The following is a 19,015-nucleotide window of genomic DNA, read 5'->3' as shown; positions in this document are numbered from 1 at the left end:
GAGCTCCGGTCAGCAGGCCTTCCTATTGGAGGAGAGTGATGAGAGTCCAGATATATTCTCTCTGCGTGTGGGCAGTCTGCCTCCAGGAGAGAGCGCCTCCATCAGGTTGGAGTACGTCACTGAGCTGGCTGTGCAGGCTGATGATGGTCTGAGGTTCTGTCTGCCTGCTGTGCTCAACCCTCGATACCAACCTCAGGGTAGGAAAATCATCCACCACTTATTAATTTAGTTTGTTTATCACAAAGCAATCATGCTCGTAACAAACATGAGTCGCAATGAGTCCCACAGTGATTTGCAGCTTTCTCTCACGTTAACTCCAGGTAGTGCAGGTGCAGGTGTCCAGGTGACTTCTGTTCCAGCCTCTCTGGTGCCCTACAGTCTGTCTTTTTCTGCCCGAGTGTCCTCTCCTCGTCCAGTCTCTAAAGTAGAGTCCAACTGTTCCCTGGACCCTCTGCAGTACCTCAACACTGATCAAACCCAGGCCACGGTAGGTAGAGTGCTGATGTGTCTGCTGTGTGTGGTTGTTACTTCTTACTGAGGAATAAATATGAATGTGTTTGTGGTGTGCAGGTCAAGCTGGCTGCAGGACACAAGTTTGACAGAGATGTTGAACTGCTGATTTATTACAAAGACGCCCACCAGCCCACTGCTGTGGTGGAGGCAGGACAGGCCTCTGCTGAGCCGGGTGAGTTGTTGGTTTGCACATTTTTATTTGCAAACTAACAACTGATGATTAAAAAAAGTCTCCTCTTTCTTCCGGTGGGAGATAACAGTGTTTAAATATATTGTAAAATATAAAGTTTACATTCTTTTCCCCTTTTCATGTGTTTCAGGCTCTCTGATGGGTGATCCAGTGGTGATGGTGAGTCTGTACCCTGAGTTCCCCCAGTCTGTGATGTCTTCAACGGCTTCATGTGGAGAGTTTGTGTTCTTAATCGATCGATCTGGAAGTATGGGATTTAGGATCAAAAGAAGGAGTCTTCAGACTTGCATCCACAGTGCAAAGGTAGTCATAATGTGTGACTCATGAAGTCTTTAATCTCTAGTGTCCCTCTCACACAGTGGCTTTCTCCATCTTTTTCGTCTTCCCTTCAGGATACTCTGCTGCTCCTGTTGAAGAGCTTACCAATGGGCTGCTATTTCAACATTTACAGTTTTGGGTCCAGATATGAACACATCTTCCCGTGAGTAATTCCTTCACCCAACAGAAGTCTTCTTGTTTTTGGTAAGAAATACACGTACTTGTGTAATTGTGTTTGTGTAATGACAGTAAGAGTGTGGAGTACAGCCGGCAGACCATGGAGGAGGCTCTGAAGAAAGTAAAGAAGATGAAGGCTAATCTTGGAGAAACAGAGATCCTTGAGCCCCTCAAACATATTTACAGCCAGCCCTGCATTCTCAATCAGCCTAGACAGGTAACACACACACACGCACACGCACGCACACACACACACACACACACACGACTTAGGAGCTCACCCCAATCTTAATTACAACTAATAGTTGCATAAAGGTACTCTTGGAACATATATTTACCTAAAAATCCAAGGAGATAAGCTATGGTGACTTACTTCCTTTCCCTGTATTGGGACTGTACAACTTCACATGACTGTTTTACCTTACCAACAAATACAGAAACAGCTGGATGGGTGTTTTTGTTCTTATTGCACTATTTTCACATTCGGCTGAATAAGGTACACAAATTTAGTGTAGTGGCCCAACAAACTGGAGAGTATAAGGACATCTGCATAGAGCCGCACATTTACTTTCTGATAAGAAAATATATGTCACACCATCCTAAATGGATCTCCATTGTTACACAAGCAGTATGTAATTTGGATTGACACACAATTTGCAGTAATATTACCATGCAATTCTAGATACTGTTTTTAAAAGCTTGTCAGGACCATTATTGTTCAGGTAACTGGTCTTCATACTAACGGTGCACTGTTTGTTACTCATAAACCATTTGTGTTTCTAAAACAAAGAACCAAAAATGGCTCTAAACACTAACTGTTTTCCTGTTTTACATCTGTTATGGTGAAACTCTTCTTTCTAGCTGTTTGTCTTAACTCGCGGATGGGTGAAGAACGTCAAAGAAGTGATAGATCTGGTGAAGAAGAATTCAAGTTCTCACAGGTGAAAACACAAAACATAACTACAAAATTGTGCAAAAGTCTTGATCCATCCCTCTTTTCTTAGTATTTTGCTTTTAAGGAAGCAGATTTTCTTTTTCTTTTCTTTTTTTTGCCATATTTAAGGTGGTCTTGGGGAATAGTCTTTCTGAAGGGCTTTCAATGCTTTACTTTGAACATGGTTGTGTGGCTGTTTTTGTTTAAGCCACATGACATTGACTTATGAGTCATTCAAGCATAAAAAGGCACTTGACTTAATATTTTATAAAATATAACAAAATGAGGGATGGCTTAAGACTTTTGCGTGGTACCAGATATCTGCAGAATTCCCAGAATGTGCTAAAAGTTGTCTCTGTATCTAATGGAAACTGTTGTATTGCAGGTGTTTCTCTTTTGGGACAGGGCAAAACACCAGCTATAATTTCATTAATAAGATATCCAGGGAAGGAGGAGGTCACGCTCAGTTCATCACTGCGACTGACAAGATACAACCAAAAGTAAGACATTAAACACAATCAGAAGTCAAATTGAACAAAACCACAGCAAATACTTATTTAATCAGAGAGTGTGATTCCAGTCATTAAAAAAACAGCTCCTAACTTTTTGTTTTGAATTATTATTCAGGTGATGCAGTCACTGCAATTTGCTCTGCAGCCATCTGTGATTGACATCTCAGTCACATGGGATTTACCAAAGGAAGTGTCTGTCACTGTCCTCTCTCCACCAATCACATCCATTCTCCAGGGTCAGAGGTCACTGATTTATGCCCAGCTCACTGGACAGGTAGGAGCAGCAGCCTCTCACAGTGAAAGATGTCTGTTGTGTTTTGGAATATGATTAACAGTGATGTTCATGTGAAGATGTAGTTGGTTTCTAACACTGTAATTCTGTGTCAGAGCTCAGAGGCAGCAGAGGGCTGTGTGACGCTGAAGTACAGCCTGGCAGGTCATCCCTCTGAGAACCAGCTGCACTTCAGTCTCAGACCTGCAGAGGACACTGGGTAAATGAGCTGTTAGTCTGGTGGTACAATTAGTAGTATTAGCTTATACATTTGGTCAGGAGCAGTTATAAATTTTTTATTAGAGTAGAAATAAGTTCAGATTCAAAACTAATGATTCAATAGATTTTTGCATTACATTTTAGCATGCACAGATTATACTAAGATTTGTTTGTATGCATTGTTTGTGGATGGAGCTAGCTGTGAGTATGTCATTGTTGTCATGTTATTAAACATTATTAGGATGATAGTGTAAGATGAATCCCAGCTGTACTTCTTCCTTCGCCCTGTTTACAGATTAACAGTCCACATGTTGGCTGCTCAAACTCTGATTCGCTCCCTCGAGATGGAAGCAAGAGACAACAAAGGAGAGCGTGATGAGGAAGTGAAGAAGAAGGTGGAGGAGTTGAGTATCCAGTCAGGAGTGAGCAGTGCCTTTACTGCCTTTATTGCTGTTAGTAAAAGCAGTGGTGAGGTGATACAAGGACCCCTGATACCACCACCCAGTGAGTGTCACTGATATTTGATTTATTCTGAAATAGTGAATGTTCAAAGTTCTGCTGAGGTTTTTTTCTTTCAAGTCCTACTTTGTGAGCACAGGGCTGTACTAAGAAGTGTCATTATTGGCTCAGCAAAATATGTTGACATTTGAGTTTTCAGTGTCATGAAGATGGCTCGCTTTTTATCTGATTACATCACCATGGTAACTTGTGCTTAACACTTGCCCTGTCTAGAGCGAGTTACATCGTCTCAAAGCACAGAATTTTGCCTGATTCTTTCACAACCCCGAAGTTGGGACGCTCTTTAAATTGTAAATAAACACAGAGAGCAATTACATACAATTTAGAAAACATATCAAATGTTAATAAGAAAGAGGTAACTAAAAAAAGTAATAATAATGAAGTATTTTGGAATTTGATATCAGCTACACATCACAAAAAATTGAGACAGGGGCAACAAAACGCTGGAAAAATACATTTAAAAAGAAACTTGCAGGAATATTTTGCAACAACTTAGGTTAACTAGCAACAGGCCACTAACGCGTTTTAAACATTTATGTTCAGCACATCTAGTCTAATGTCCTATAGGAATAAAATTGCCATTATCATTAGTGTCTAGGAATTGCTAGAAGACAAAGAATTTTTATTAAATTATCTGTATCATTTTTTTCGTTTGTTATGTTTTAGTGGTATTATTGCTTTTGTTGCCCTTTTGCATCTTTCTCCCTTTATTGTGACTTTACTTTATCTTGTTCTGTCCTCTTCTGGTGTTTGCGCTTCTGTTTGAAGCACTCTTTTAAAATGATGATGATGATAAAGATGATGATTGTTTTGTGTGACACAGCTTTAAAACAGTGTAATTTGGTGGATTCCTGTGAGAGTCAGCCAAGCGCCAGTAAGGCTAAGTACTGTTACTTTTTGACACACACACACACACACACACACTTGTAACGACCTTGAGATTTTCCACAAATTTCACTTGATAGATTTTTTTTTTAACCTTTTCTGAGAAGTGCCACAAATTTCCAGCTACACCCACATTGTAAGAGTCTCAAATGATAAAGGCAAACATTCTGTGTACATGTTCAGTTTCTTAAAGCATAAAGCAGGATTGATGGTCCTGCAAATGTGTCTATTCCTGTACATATTAGTGTTTGAGAGGGCGAGGGGTTTCTCTCCAGACGCCTTCTCACACTGTTCACCAATATCTTGATGGCACATTGCAGGAAGAAAATGATGTTATCTTGTACTGAATACTGATTGGTTGATAAGTGGGCTGGAATAAAGATGGGAGAGACAGTTGAGTTTGCTGGAAACAGGAGATCTGTGAAAAAACTAATTTTAAAGTTAAAAAATTACGGCTGGCTGATGGACAAAAACAGAACAAGCAAGAGTGGCACACAGACCGGTTGTACCGCACACTTTGTGCGTTGCCTCCATTTGGAAACAGAGCTTACTGCAGGCAGATGGGCAGTCCCTGATGTGGAGCAGACAGTGCATACGTTACCTCTGCTGGACATAAATCCCACTTAACATATAACTGATCCTTAGCCAAGCTCCATCAATGTAATGTTAAGGATGTAAAGTAACAGAAATTTTATGGTTTTTATCTCTGCAGGGATTTCTGTAACGGAGAAACTGAGATCAGGTAAAGGATTTACTCTTCCGAGATATTGAATCTCTGTGTAGACACACACGCACACACAGAGTTTAGTGCATTAAGTCTCCAACTTAATGAAGAAAAAAGAGAGATGTCCTTGTTTGTGGCCCAGCAGATTTGAACCTAATGAAAGTGGAAACGAAGTAATGGACACTTTATGCCACATTTGCTAATGTTAAATGTTTGGTTCACTTTTGTTTTTAATCACTTGCCAAGCTGAGTTCTGTGTTTCAGGGGCTGAATTGGAATTTGTTATTCATGCCTTCATTTAATTAAGGTTATTATAACTGTTCACTTCTCCTAAGTTCCTCTCTGGAACATCAGCAGATCGTTCAGGATGCCGCTGTGAGGCTTCACACTTCATTGCATCCACTGCATCAACTTCAGACTGCACTTTAAGATTCTGGTTTTGACTTTTAGAGCTTTTTAGAGCTCTGCATTGACAAGCACCAGCATAAATCAATGAAATTTCCCAAAAGATGGAAAACAAACCAAAAGCTAACCCAAACAAACCAGACATATGCATACTGGGAATAGGAGAGGTCGAATTTTAACATCAACCCCCATCAACCCAACAAGTGTGCGTCCTCTGAGGATCCATCTCTCACTTCCTGCCCACTCATCACACTTACATTCTTGTCATTAAAGCTACCCTACCTTCCAAAAAATAAAAAATAAAATTATTGTTATTACCAAAATTATTCACACATGTAATCTTCCAAAAGGTTATTTTTGACTTTTTTCTTTTGACTGAACTAAAAGTGAATCACACATTTTTCACATAGAAGTAAAAATACATCTTCATGGTTTGCCTGAAATTTTTCCCATCAACAGCCTTCGGCTGCATTAACTGCCACTTCAAGCATGCTCAAAGCTGCTCACCTCAGAGGAAGGGTAAGTCAACAAGTGACATGTTTACTTTTTTTCCCTCTTATTTTTGCTAATAAAGTACACATGTCAAAAACTCTGTGAAATACAAGACACATGCATGTATCTGTCTGTAACAATAACCTACAGTATGTGCACTTATTTTGTGCTTTTAATGTTTTCTTGAACTGCTCTTTTTCTGGAGTTGCATGATTTTGTACAGAATACATCTTTAGTGCCTTAAAAACTAAGACATGGGTCCACAGGTTTTTAATCTAATCCACGCAGGGTCAAAATTATGCACGCGGGTCCATATTTATACACATCTGCCACTAATATTTAATGTGCCTCAACAAGTTGCACCTTGACTAGACGCTCTTTGTAGCATCAACAAGCTTCTGGCATATTTCTGCTGCTCTTCTTGGCCAAGCCCCAAATTACCATGATATTCATATATGTACCTTTCTTATCACAGCCACCGAGTCTGAGCTGTCAGTCAAAGACCCTTTGCTGCAGCTGGTTTCCCTGCTGGAAGCCTCTGGATGCTGGTTATTGACGCCAGCTTTGGCCTCTGTGCTGGGGAAGACCAGCAAGCAGGTGGCAAACCTGAAACCTGCATCGGTGGGTAATCATCACGTATTCAGTGATAGATGTTTAAGCAGCAGTGCATTAGTAGTATTACACAGCATCAAAAGTCTGGTAGACAAAAATAATGTATTTATTAATTTATTTAATTTTTACACCTTTACTCCAGCTAATCATATCTAAGTGTAAGGGCAAGAGCCTGCAATCTCAACATTAGCACTGCTTTTAATTTGTGGAGTTAGGCCAGCAGTGAAGTGTGGGCCACCATTCTGGCTCTGATCTGGCTTCATGGTTTCAAGATGGATGCAAAGGACGAGTGGGAGCTTCTGGCTGTGAAGGCTGCCTCATGGCTCCGTGCTCAGAATGGTAATGAGACTAATAAATATTGAACTGCTGTTTTCTTTTTTGTGTTTTTGTTTTACAGTGTGTTCTGTTTGTGCTCAATCTTGCTTTATTTTCAGCGACGTGTGTGACAGAGTGTGTGGAGGCCGGTAATGCGCTGCTGGGTTGCAGAGTAACGAAAGATGCTTTGGGGCTCTGAAGTTGCTCCTCCTTCAGAATTCAACTTATGTATTGCATATTATCAGTGTTCACTAGAACCACAGACGGTAACATTTTAATGGGCAGCGGGGGGTGACTCCTCTGGTTGCAGAAAGAAGTCGTTGTATGCCTACGGGTAAACATCTTTGTTGTTTGCGGTATAAGTTTACACTTTCATAGAGGGGTTTGTCTTTCTGAATGCAGCATGATGTTCATTCACTAAATTCTGTTCCTGATTAGAATCAAAAAGGAGAAAATCACCTTGTGATGTGCCATGTTTCTGCCAGTGGTGGAAATACTCAGCTCGATGCTTCACATAACTAATGCCTAATGTAATGGTTGCTACAGTTTATGCATACAAACTAAAACATTCTGCACAATTGTTTTTTATTTTATTTTCTCCAATTGTCCCTGAGAGGCATGTGAGTGAGTGATCAGCTATATGTCATCTATTCAGTTCAGTTTTATTTCTATAGCGCCAAATCACAACAGCAGTCATCTCAAAGCACTTTACATTGTGGGGTAAACGCCCTACAATAATACAGAGAAAACAGAGTCTTTGAGATGCTTTGTGCTTTCTGTGACACTCGCCTGCGATGCTTAGCTGAACCAATTATCAGTTCATGCACTTAAATATAAGGGCAACACTAATTGTTAGAACATGTGTTAGCTTTTCCTGTGTTGATATAGTAATAAAGATAAATGTCTGATCTCTAATTGATGGCTTCTCTGGACGTGTTGATGTCTGTTGTATTTATCTTATCTTTCATTATTCTGTGCTTGTTCATCAGTGTGCGCATGTGAATTTGTAACTGAGTTTACTGTGCATTTGATAAAGATCCTCAACCCAAATGTAGTCTTTTTTCTCTCATTGATAAATCTGTAACCTGTATGCCAATCAAGGAACCACATCTGCATTTTAGCGAGGCTAGAACAGTTTGTACTTCTAAGTCATACAGTCAGTGATAGGATCTGGGAAAATCCGTCCACGAACTCCACTAAGGACTAAGAGGTGAGATTAATGGGATGCCAAACTCAGTTGAGCTATAAGCCAGAGTTTTCTGTTCATAAAAGTGGATCACTGGCTGGTACCTTATGCTCAACATCTGTTAAGAGTTATGGTTCAAAGTCTGGAAGTGCCACATTTTCACAGATTTTTTTTATTTTATTGACAGCATGTTTTAAGTGCTGTGTGGATTCACAGCTGGTGGAAGCTGTTTTGCATATGCAGGTTGTTAACGCATACCTGACTAATATTACACTTTTAATCACCGTTTTATCATCATCATGATCAATCAATCCCATCTCTGACCGGAGTAGGCGGCGCTCACAGGGATCGTTTTGTGTGGCACAAGATTTTTATATAGGCGCAAACCAAGGCTGAAGCAGAAAGGCTTAACAGAGATAGTTGATAAGCACTGTCGTGACACCTGTTATCTCCAGGTGGGGTTTTAGGTTTTGTTAAGCCAGCTACCACAAACAAAGCCTGGATGGTGCAACATATTTATAAACTTCCCCAATAGTATATCCTCAGGGTTAAATCACAACTCTTGCTCAGTGTTATCTGGGATCAGCTCCAGCATCCTCACAAGAAAACCAATGGGCGGATATAGCCAATTAAATACATCTACAACATCTTTAATACTCAAATATTGGCAAATATTGTTTTCTATTTTTATTTTTCCTACAATAGAGGCTTGTTTTTTCTGATGTCTGCTCTTTGTCCTAATATGTGTGGCTGGGAAGGGACTGTATGTTATCCCCCTGTCATTTATAATGAGTATTATCCGCATTACTCCAGTCACTGACCTGAGATGATGCTCTATGTTGTTTTACATTGTCATCTATACAACCTGGTTTTCCCTGAAAAGCTTAACATTTTAATGACTTATACTCTATTTTAAATGTGTCTTTGAAAACTGTGCTTGCTTCTTTAGTTATTATACTGAATACTGATGTATAATGTATATCTTCTAATGTACAAAGATATAATACTACAATACAAATAATACTTGTATTCTGGTTCTTAATTTGAATACCATGAAGACAAAAGAGCAGGATCTTATCTTCTTCTTACACGTCTTGTTTCTGTCCCACTTCACTCTTCCTGTCTTTGCATATCACCTAATTTATGGCTGTATGACCTTTAGGATTAACATGCTCTTTTATAATGCAGTAGACCTTTGTACTGCTTGTGATGACAGGTGCTCCTGTCTCCTATTTACAGGACTCAAACCCAGGCATTAATCTGGTATTACACATTACAAGGTCTTGAAGAGATCACTTTCAGTGACAAGATGATACTATCTGGCTTTGTCCAGAAACCCCCCAAAATCTGACATGGAATAGTTTCTGCATATCCTCAAGCAAGTGTATTGTGAGCTGTAGTAGAAAAAGATTTGACCAAGTGAAAAGAATAAGAAAATTATAGAGAGACTATGATTGGGTGAGCTTTGTTTTGTAAAAAAAAAAAAAAAAAAGAAAAGAAAGATTTTAAAAAATGAGGCATTGGCTTTCAAATTAAAGTAATTCCTATGCTGTCATTTCCCAAATTGCTGTAAGCGTATTCATTCATTCTCAGCCATTTGCTTAACATGTTTCAATGGATTAAAATAAAATATAAATGCACCACATTTGATGGGCTACGGAAAAATATGTGTTGCTGGAGGCTGATGGGGTAAACCAGAGGTAAAGAACCCGCTGCACCAAAAATCTATTGTGATTGTTTTGATTGCAAGCAGATCATCACAGTTTCTTCTAGTTTCTTGCACAAATTGTCCCAAAATAGTAGCTCGGTTGTCGTACAGCTTCAAAAAGTGTGACGGTTTCAAAGTTATACCTCAGCCCTGCAGCCAACATGTTTAACAAGGTGCAACTATTACTTTGAAGGCCAAAGATCTCAACTTCAGTTTGTGTTGCTCCTTTTACATTTGCACTACAGCTTGGAGAGCAGCTGGCCAGTGTTTGCAGATGAGTTTTTCACTTTAGTTTAAACTACTCACCCCAATATGCTAGCGGTAAATAAGCAATCACAAAGGGCGGTGGTTAGTCACAGATCTCTGGACCTGTGTGACTGGGGCTTTAGCAATCATTTTCTGTTTTTGTTATAAAGGACGAATTAATTTAAATCAAGTGGTTACATTGAGCAAGAGCTTTCAGCTTCCACTTGCACCCTGTGAAGTAAGCTGTAAAAGCTTTGGCCACTGTTGTAGTATTATTGCACTATTGCCTGCTGTCAGGTAATACTAATTTTTCTTCTAACAAGTGGCTGATAGTCATTGGCTGTGTGACTGTAATCTTATTCACTTGTTCCATGATTGTCACATGTTCAAACTGGCACTGACAGGCAAGTTAAAGTCACGTGGTTGGGGGTCACGTGTCTCAGAGAGACAAAGACAGAGAGAGTGTCAGCATTATATATATGTCTGACTATATAATTGGACAAGAAGCTCCTGGCATGTGCCATAAGCTCACCCTGACAAGACTCAGACATTTTGCTTGCTAGCAAAGCTCACAAAGACAGATTTAGGCCTTTGGGGGTGGGGGGACTTGTTACTGTGGCAGACAGCATGCAACACTGATACCCGCTGTCATATACCAACAGCAACCAAAGCTCTTCCATCACAGAAAATTTTCCCTCGTGCATGTATGTAATGGATAATTAATGGCAGTAAAGTGGACCATGCAGTAACGCCATGTTCCATGTTAAACTTAAGAGAGCTGAAATTAGTTTGTTTATATTTCCCACCATTTTTTTTTAAAGGAACAAACAGCATCACTGCAACTACTTTCTGTTTGCATAATGTGCACAGTGTTGGTTACAGTGGGCCTTTACAGCTAATCTTATCACAACCTTTGGCAGACCTCCAGCCAACACGTTCTAAACTGGTTTCCAAGGCAACCCCAACGAGCAGGACCAATTAGAACTGACAAAGGATCCGCATTAAACTGCCTGGAGATTAAAGGGAGAGAAGACAAACTCAACAAATGATAGGTGGAGTATGTCTTTATGATGTGTGTGGTGGGTAATAGGGGAGCACAGTGACTTCAGAAGCACCTGTAGGCTCACTTGTGTCTGCTTCAGTCTTTCCATTGGGGGGAGATGTGGGGGTGAATTTAATTAAACCAATTTCAATCCTTCCTTCTCCCTATTTGGTTTCTTTCTCTGTAGGACTGCTGGGAGTTCGTGTGTCAGTAGGGCTGCAGGCAGGAAACCAGATCAATAAGAAATAGTTTAGAGAGGTCAGTGTGTGGTTAGTTTTTTTTGTTTTTTTGCTTTTTTGTTTAGGGCCATCAGTCGAACACTCTGGCCTCTGAGCTGCACATCAATCACAAACCATGCTGTGTGTGCAGGGAGGTTTGTGTGCGTTTGAGATTGATTTGACAGCCTTTGTACTTCAGCAGGGGATCAACTGTACTGAATAACTGACACCCATGATCCCCTGGTGTTGGTAGGTTGTTGGATTTTTGTGTCTATTGCAGTTCAAATGTGTGTCACACTTCTAAATCGATGACCTTTTCTTTAAACCCTTTTAGTGCGCGCCTGTGTAAGAGTTTTATTCACGGAAACAGCAACCATGTGTTCGAAATCGAAAGTAAGTGTTTAATGTAAAAATGTCAGCTCAGTGCACTCACAGACCGTGTGAGAATCATCGACATCAGCCCGACACTCCCTGGTTTGTGATGTCCCTTTAAAAAATGTTTAAATCTTATCTTTTTTATATATCTTATTTTTTCTATTGCCACATTGGTTTGTAAAGCCAAAGTAAGGGATGGATGTGACTGAGCACACGCACAATGTGTCCACTAGTCAATCATGTTGTCAAAGTCTGGCGGAGGCAGACTGTATGTGTTGTGTAGAGCGGACCCAAAACGCAGACACGAAGGAACTTGGACCAAAACTTGACTATCAACAAAAAGTGAGCCGTTTAATATGGCTGATAAGAAAGTACAAAAACAAAAGGCAGATGCACACAAGAAAGATCCTAACTAGAACTAAACTGGGAAAACCGAATGCTAAACACAAAAGGTAAAGAACAAAACCTTGAACATTGCAAAAAAAAAAACAACCCTAAACATGAAAAATCCTGGAAACAATTCATATCCTTTTCCAACAACTATTTCTTTGATCCTGTGGTCCATCTGTTCTGCCTTTGCCAAAACAAACATTTGCCTTCATTTTTATTTTCAGCTCGAGTTTCTCTTTCGTCTTTTTTGTTTATTTATGTATTTTTTGTACCTTTTCTTAATAAGATTGGAGGAGATTGGGTGTAGTCCTCTCCATGGTAACGCTGTTTCCCATTCTCACTGTCGCTGTCTCTCATCACATAATTCTGCCCTACTCTGTGTTTATCGCTGCGCCCTCTCCCTATATGCGCTCTCCCCTTACCCTCCCCTTCTCTCTCTCTCTCGCTCCTTGTCTCCCTTTCTCTCTCACATATGCACACACACATACACTCAACCTCTCCTCTGGTCCACTGGTCTCCTGCTAATGCTGCACCGTCCACTGACTGCGAGATGTTCAGTCCAGCTTGTAAAGGCTCTGCAGGGGAGCCGAGGTAAGGCTTTCACCCTCGTCTCTTCTGGAGCTGAGATGTTACTGCTGCTGTTGCTGCTAACTGAGAGCCAAATGCCTGATGGGAAGAGCGTTAGTGTGTGCGTGTTTGTGTGTGTGCTGATTTGTGTGAGAACTCACCAGCTGGAGTAACGGGCTTTTTGTTTGTTTTTAGGTTAGGTCTGGCACTTGTGATCTGCATACACGCACACAGCAAAGGGAAGTGATCGTACTTCCTTTTATATTCATTTATTTGTGGTCTTTTTTATGTCTTCTTAAACTTAGGAGTATGTTGTTGTCTGCATGCATGCAGGGAGTCTGCTGAGAAAGAGCCTTTGGAAATCTGATGGCACGCAGATATTCTTCCCTCCAATGCAGCAACAGTGCTGCAATGTCTTTTTATGGTGGTGCACTCTCTGGCGGTTTATGACACCATGTTGTGTTTATGTGTGTTTGGGGGATGGTGAGTGGGGTATGAAGTTCTGCATATGTGAGTGGGTGGACAAGAACAGTGCTTCTTAATATTTTCATAAATTCATCTCACTAACAATCATGCCACAGGAGGAAATCCAAGGCAAGCGATAGACGCTCAGTCATTCAAACACTCTTTTATGAGTAGAAGAAGAGGAAAATAGGAGCACCTGAATCATTTCTGAGATGTTACTTTCTGACCTGTGTGTCAGCCAACAGGTACGAGTCTTAATGTACTCATGAATTTTCCAACAATGTGCTGGTGGGAACTCATTTGTGCTCATGTGTGTATACATCATGGTGTATGTGTGTGAGTGTAATATGGAAATGTGATCCCTGCTGAATGCAGTGCTAAAGGAGAAATGCAATAATAATATTAAAACCATTACTCTTTGTCCCTAAGAAGCACTGCTTGTTTATAACATTAGGCTCTCAACACCTTTCAAGACATCTAACAAGCACAGAGGGTTTCCATTGTGCTGTAATAGTAAGGAAGGAGTAGATATGCAAGCGTCATCTGATGAAGAAATGTGACGCATTTCTGTTTTTCCTGCAGGATACATTGTGAGGTGCAAGATATTATGTGCCTTTTGCGTGCTGCTCAGATGGAGGGGGTGGGGGGGGTCCTCTGGTACCAGCCAGCTGGAGAGATGCTCTATCCTGCTTGATTTCACTATCACCATGATGGCACTCTGGGAATTAAAAAAAAAAGTTATGGCAGTTAAATGTGTCAGATGTGGACTTACAGTAGATGAGGGTTTTTTTCCATGGTGTTTTGCTGCTGAAGGGTATGTCTTTAAAAAAATTTTTTTTTTTAAATTTCACATCCCTGAGTGAAAGCAGAGACACCAGTGCCCAACACACAAAAGCTCCTTGGTTCGAGAAGGCACAAATCCCTGCTATGGTTTTGTCGGTAAAGGCGTCTGGTGTAAAAAAAAAAAAAAAAAAAATCTGCCAAAACTAATGTGTGGATCCATCTGCTGTGGGGACCCCTTGTGAATAAGGGAACAGCTGAAAGACGCTTTGGCAGCAGTGACACCGTCAGTGTTGCTTTGGCCAAACAGTAATCCAAACCTTATTTTAAAAAAACACAGAAGAGAAAAGCAGCAAATATTTTATTTCTTCATGTTTTTGTTTATTTAATGATTACAGTTCTACTTCTATGTACACTTTAATATCTACTCATTTAGTGTACTACCTTCTGATTCAAGTTGGGTGGCCAAGATTCATACCCCCAGCTCCTCTGGCTGGATAAACAGTAAAGACGATGGATGGATGGATGGATGGATGGATGGATGGATGGATGGCCCAAATCTACAGTTACTGTATGAAGATTTGGGCCATGAAGAATTATAAGACCACTGGGTAATGCATTTTTGTCATGTGCCTTCAGCTGAACCCCCCCACCCCCAGCCCACTCCAGTTATGAATGGTCAGTGATGGCAGACTTTGGGATATTAATAGCTCTGGAGCTTCAGAATCGTCACATCAACCAAAAAGAGACTCTTGACACAGCAGTCCCAGACTAAAGCGCTTTACAAATCACAGTTCTGCTGTGTCAAGTGGACGACTGGTCCTGCTGGCAGCATTTCACGCAATCTGCTGATGATTCAGTTCAAAATACATGATGGCTAATCTGTACCTCTCAGGAGGAGTGAATCCAGGATTTGTCCCATTTTCTTAGAGCAAACACACCCTGCACACGGTGCATGCAGACGAGCTTACAGTGAGTCAGTGTCAGTCCTTTGCATTTAGGAGGGTTTTTTTAACCTTCTTTTAAAACAGTGTTCAGCGTGAATAGTTACTGCGTTTTGTTCATCTGTTTTAATCCCATTGGATTTAAAAGGGTTTATTTATCATGTTGCCTGTCTCATATCTTTTGTCCCCATATTATCTTGAGCAGTCCACTTGACGGCTGTTAAAAATCAACCAACACCACTCAGAGACTTTCTTCTATCCTCACAGAACTCCTGTCCTATTGTCTCTCATCTCCTCCTTCCTCTGCCCGTCATTATCACATCTATGAATCCCTCAATCTATCAACATTTCACATTCCTCTCTCCCTTTCTCCCCTCTCTCTTTTTTCCCAAAAGCTTTGGAAATACCAAGATTTCTGCACTGATTACTCACCATGTGTCCGGATCTTCATACACAATACATTTAGCCCCCAACCATGATGATCCCTCCACCACGCTTTACTGATTCACATTGTTCACATTGCCCTTTCCCTTCAAATGTGGTGCATACATTCTCACAAAAAAGATCAAATTTTGGCTCATCAGCATTTTCCAGAGAGGTCTTTAGCACACATCTGATATTCTCTATGTTTTGTTTTGTTTTGTTTTCCACTAAAGAGTCGAGTTTTTGCTTAGTTGTCTTTCCATTAGCACTATTCTTATCGAGTGTTTTAAACGAGTTACGTTGATAAGAGTTTTCACCTTCTGTAATATTTGTAGGATGTGTTCCTAAGCAGAGTAACAACAGTCCGGGGTTCCCTCCATTTGTACACATTTTGTTCACTTTTTTTCATACTAGAAATGCTTTTGTAGCTTTTTCCAACTTTGTGCATTGTTGTAATGCATCATCTACCCAGACTCTGACATTAACCAGACTTTGTGTGCATTTATTTATAGCAAGGGGCGATCTCATCTCCCTAGCTTTTAGAGGAGTTGTTAGCACAGAAATTCCCTTTTATTAGCATGAGTTCAAATTCAAGTCCAGCTATGTGTTTTGTTTTGTTTTTTATAGAAAATGGTTTTATAATAAAATTGAGGCTTAGATGAAGATCAGACCGAAGTTGATCAAAAAACTTGTGATTCCAAAAAGTGTTTCGAGACTGAATTTTGCACCTTCACTCCACTTGGACTCAGTTGTATTTTACTATTTTTCCATCGTGCTTTGGTTACAGTTGAGAATTATTTAGCCCTCAGTAAAGAATGATTACATTCTTCCTGTTTATTCCCTTACTTTCTTTGCTGATGAGATCAGCGCACACTTTAATACAGAAACACATGAGTCATCAGTTGCAGATGGGATTTGCGTTAAACTTCCTCAGCCTGTGTTTGTATTTGTGTGTTCCCATTTAGTGGAAAATGAAATGCTGTGAGGAAATTGCCATGTTCTCACAGCACACCTGATTAAATTGCTTTTTTGTAGGCTGAGCAATTGCACTTGCCTCTGGTTGGTGTCTGGTTGTGTTTGCAGACCCTTGTGTGTTTGGCGTCAGGGACAGAAATGGGAAATATGTGAATAAGTGGATTTTCTTTTTTCTGGTCAATGTTGCCGAATAATGGGATTAAAGAAAGGAATGATAGCACTGTGTCACCCGTGGGTGGAGGAGGCGCAGCACGTGCGCACATGTCACAGCTTATTTATTTGAGCGCATGAATGTGTGCATGTGTCGAAATTTATGAATGCATGAATGTGCGCCTGCGATGCCTGCTGTTTATGGATGTGCGCTCTCATCTCTCTGTGTGGGTGAATTGGAAGAGTGGGTGTATGGGTGGGCTCGCTGTCATTTTTACTAAAATCCACTAACAAAGCGATGAACCATGGGGGGCAAAAATGGGAAAATAAAAATAGAATAGAAGAAAAGAGGAAGGTTTATTGCGCAGAGACCGACTCAAGAAGGAAATGAAAAAGATATCTACCTTCTGCATATTTCTTCAATAACAGTTCATATTGAGGGGGTTCCTAATGATCAAATAAAGTTTGTTAGATTTTTATCATATATTCAATAAAGTATGTTATCTTGGGTTCTAAATCAATTCTGTTAGGTAATAAAGTGCATTGAGTTCCATTACTCATCTCATCTGTTTTAGGCAAACACACATCTCCACAGAGGATCAAAAATGTGGATTTAATAATGTTTCAGTCCCATCAAACTATATTTAGTACCTCGGTCACTAGTGCTATTCATTTCACAGTGCTTAGTTCAAAATAAAATAGCATAAGAATAATTTTAATAATACTTTTATGATTTCACCTTCAGAAATCCCTTAATTCTTTATAGATTTAACAAGTTGCTGGAAAATTCTCTAGAGGTTTTGGTTCATATTGACATAATAGCATCATATAGTTTCTGCCCATTTCTGCAGATTTGTCAGCTGAATATTCATAATCCAAACCTGTTTCACCATATCCCAAAGATCCTCTGTTGAATGGAGCCCTGGTGTCTGTATTGGCCCATTTAAATACAGTGAGCTCATTATCATGTTCCAGAAACCAGTTTGAAATGGTTTGAGCTTTGGGGCTACACTGTGACTGTAAAGGGACAAACATGGTCAGCAGCAATACTAAAGTGTGCCAAGAAACTATCCCCCACCATTAAAAGCCTAGTTATAGTTGTAGAAGAAAATCCCAGTAGATCAACACTTCCTGAAATACTGAGACCAGCTTGTCTGTCACAAACAACGATTCAGCATTCAGAGTGACTTAAAATCATCTTTCTTAATGATTCTGATGCTCAGTTTGAACATAAGCCTTGATCATGGCAACATGCATATATTCACTGAGTTTCCACCATGTGTTTGGCTGATTAGATGTTTGCATCAATGAGCAGTTGAACAGGTATACAGTAATAAAGTGGCCGGTGAGTTTAAATGCGTTTTTAAAGCTCGCTAAAACCTTTAAAGGACATCAGCCGAATACAGAAACTCATCACTACAAAACAGCTGTGCAGTACCAGCTGTGTGCATGTGATATTCAAAGACCAATATCCTATGAAAGAAATCCTATGACACATTCATATATTCTCTGGTAGTCGATCAATAGGCAGCTTTGGCTCTTCTGTGCTCTGTGTGCGTTCTAACAGATGGTGATTAATGTGAATGAGGCAGGAGCCATTAAGCAGAGCATCAGCTCTGTTACTAAATCAGCAACCCTCTGGTAAAACCTCATAAGCCTAAGTAACCTATTAGTGGCACAGAAGGGGAGGCCGGTTGGGAGGAGGGAGAGAGAGGTAGATGAAGAAAAGCGAAAGGTCTATCGTGTCTGTCTGTGTATCTCCCCCTCGGGAATCTATCTAATGACTAAATACCTCATTACATGGCTGTGAGAGATGAAAGAGAGGAGAAGCGACACAGAAGACATAAAGATGGAAATGTTGCGTCTCTTGTGCTGTCCCGCTGCCACCAGCTGCCGGGAAGAATTGCTACTGAGAAAGACACGAGGGACTAAAGTGAAATAAACAAAACTCAATTGATGGAAGAGAGAGAAAAAAACAGAAATTGAATTTATAAAGTCTGAGATAAAAAAAATTATGAGACATAAATATGCATTACTTTCACACATACAACACAAACATACTCAGTGACCACTGTGCTGTTTATGTTACAGTTTTTCTGACTGCTACAAATCCAAATGCCGTTTTCTGAATCCAGTGCTGAGTCATCTGAACCCATTTAATTAATTTATCGCCCTTTTGGCAATTTACACAATTACAATCACTGCAAACACAAAACAAAACAACATTGTTCACACTTGTATACATTTTTTGAGAATAACAGCATAAGCATAGGTGACACCATAGACTGTATATAAAAGATGGTTGGACCTGCTGAAATGTTACCCATCGGTTTTGCAGCCTCAGCATTAGTGTTTTGGTCAGCACCATGTTATTTGTCATTTATTTATTAATTTGGGAGCCAGATGTGACAACAATTAGGTGATGGGGAAGTACTGTCAGCTAACGCTAGCAACTTTGGT

At 40.1% G+C, this 19,015-nt stretch overlaps 3 protein-coding genes across 4 annotated transcripts in view; all 3 read left to right on the top strand.

The window, feature by feature from the left end:
* Window positions 1-5,309, top strand: part of LOC118455220 (von Willebrand factor A domain-containing protein 5A-like) — a 10,967-nt gene extending 5,658 nt beyond the window's left edge. Inside the window, exons 5-17 of the mRNA XM_087851431.1 lie at window positions 1-197; window positions 321-487; window positions 571-685; window positions 834-1,006; window positions 1,096-1,184; window positions 1,271-1,415; window positions 2,060-2,139; window positions 2,518-2,632; window positions 2,760-2,918; window positions 3,032-3,135; window positions 3,430-3,638; window positions 4,477-4,527; window positions 5,251-5,309. The exon at window positions 1-197 is cut by the window's left edge and continues 26 nt beyond it. Coding sequence (XP_087707557.1) covers window positions 1-197; window positions 321-487; window positions 571-685; window positions 834-1,006; window positions 1,096-1,184; window positions 1,271-1,415; window positions 2,060-2,139; window positions 2,518-2,632; window positions 2,760-2,918; window positions 3,032-3,135; window positions 3,430-3,638; window positions 4,477-4,527; window positions 5,251-5,309 — 1,663 coding nt within the window. The remainder of the gene's footprint in view (window positions 198-320; window positions 488-570; window positions 686-833; window positions 1,007-1,095; window positions 1,185-1,270; window positions 1,416-2,059; window positions 2,140-2,517; window positions 2,633-2,759; window positions 2,919-3,031; window positions 3,136-3,429; window positions 3,639-4,476; window positions 4,528-5,250) is intronic.
* Window positions 5,292-8,206, top strand: LOC148098819 (von Willebrand factor A domain-containing protein 5A-like). Its single transcript, XM_087850842.1, has 4 exons — window positions 5,292-6,186; window positions 6,635-6,780; window positions 6,987-7,110; window positions 7,206-8,206. The coding sequence occupies exons 1-4, from the start codon at window positions 6,096-6,098 to the stop codon at window positions 7,283-7,285; spliced, it is 441 nt and encodes a 146-aa protein (XP_087706968.1). The 5' UTR covers window positions 5,292-6,095; the 3' UTR covers window positions 7,286-8,206.
* Window positions 8,207-12,695: 4,489 nt separating this feature from the next.
* Window positions 12,696-19,015, top strand: part of rap1gap2a (RAP1 GTPase activating protein 2a) — an 88,408-nt gene continuing 82,088 nt past the window's right edge. For both annotated transcript variants that reach the window (XM_006803900.3, XM_006803898.3), the window contains exon 1: window positions 12,696-12,842. In XM_006803900.3, the coding sequence (XP_006803963.2) occupies window positions 12,724-12,842 (119 nt within the window). In that variant the 5' untranslated portion in view covers window positions 12,696-12,723. The remainder of the gene's footprint in view (window positions 12,843-19,015) is intronic.

Source organism: Neolamprologus brichardi, chromosome 14, assembly GCF_056152115.1.
Source record: "Neolamprologus brichardi isolate AB-2024 chromosome 14, ASM5615211v1, whole genome shotgun sequence".
NCBI classification, from domain to species: domain Eukaryota; kingdom Metazoa; phylum Chordata; class Actinopteri; order Cichliformes; family Cichlidae; genus Neolamprologus; species Neolamprologus brichardi.
This window is presented reverse-complemented; position numbering and strand designations above follow the sequence as displayed.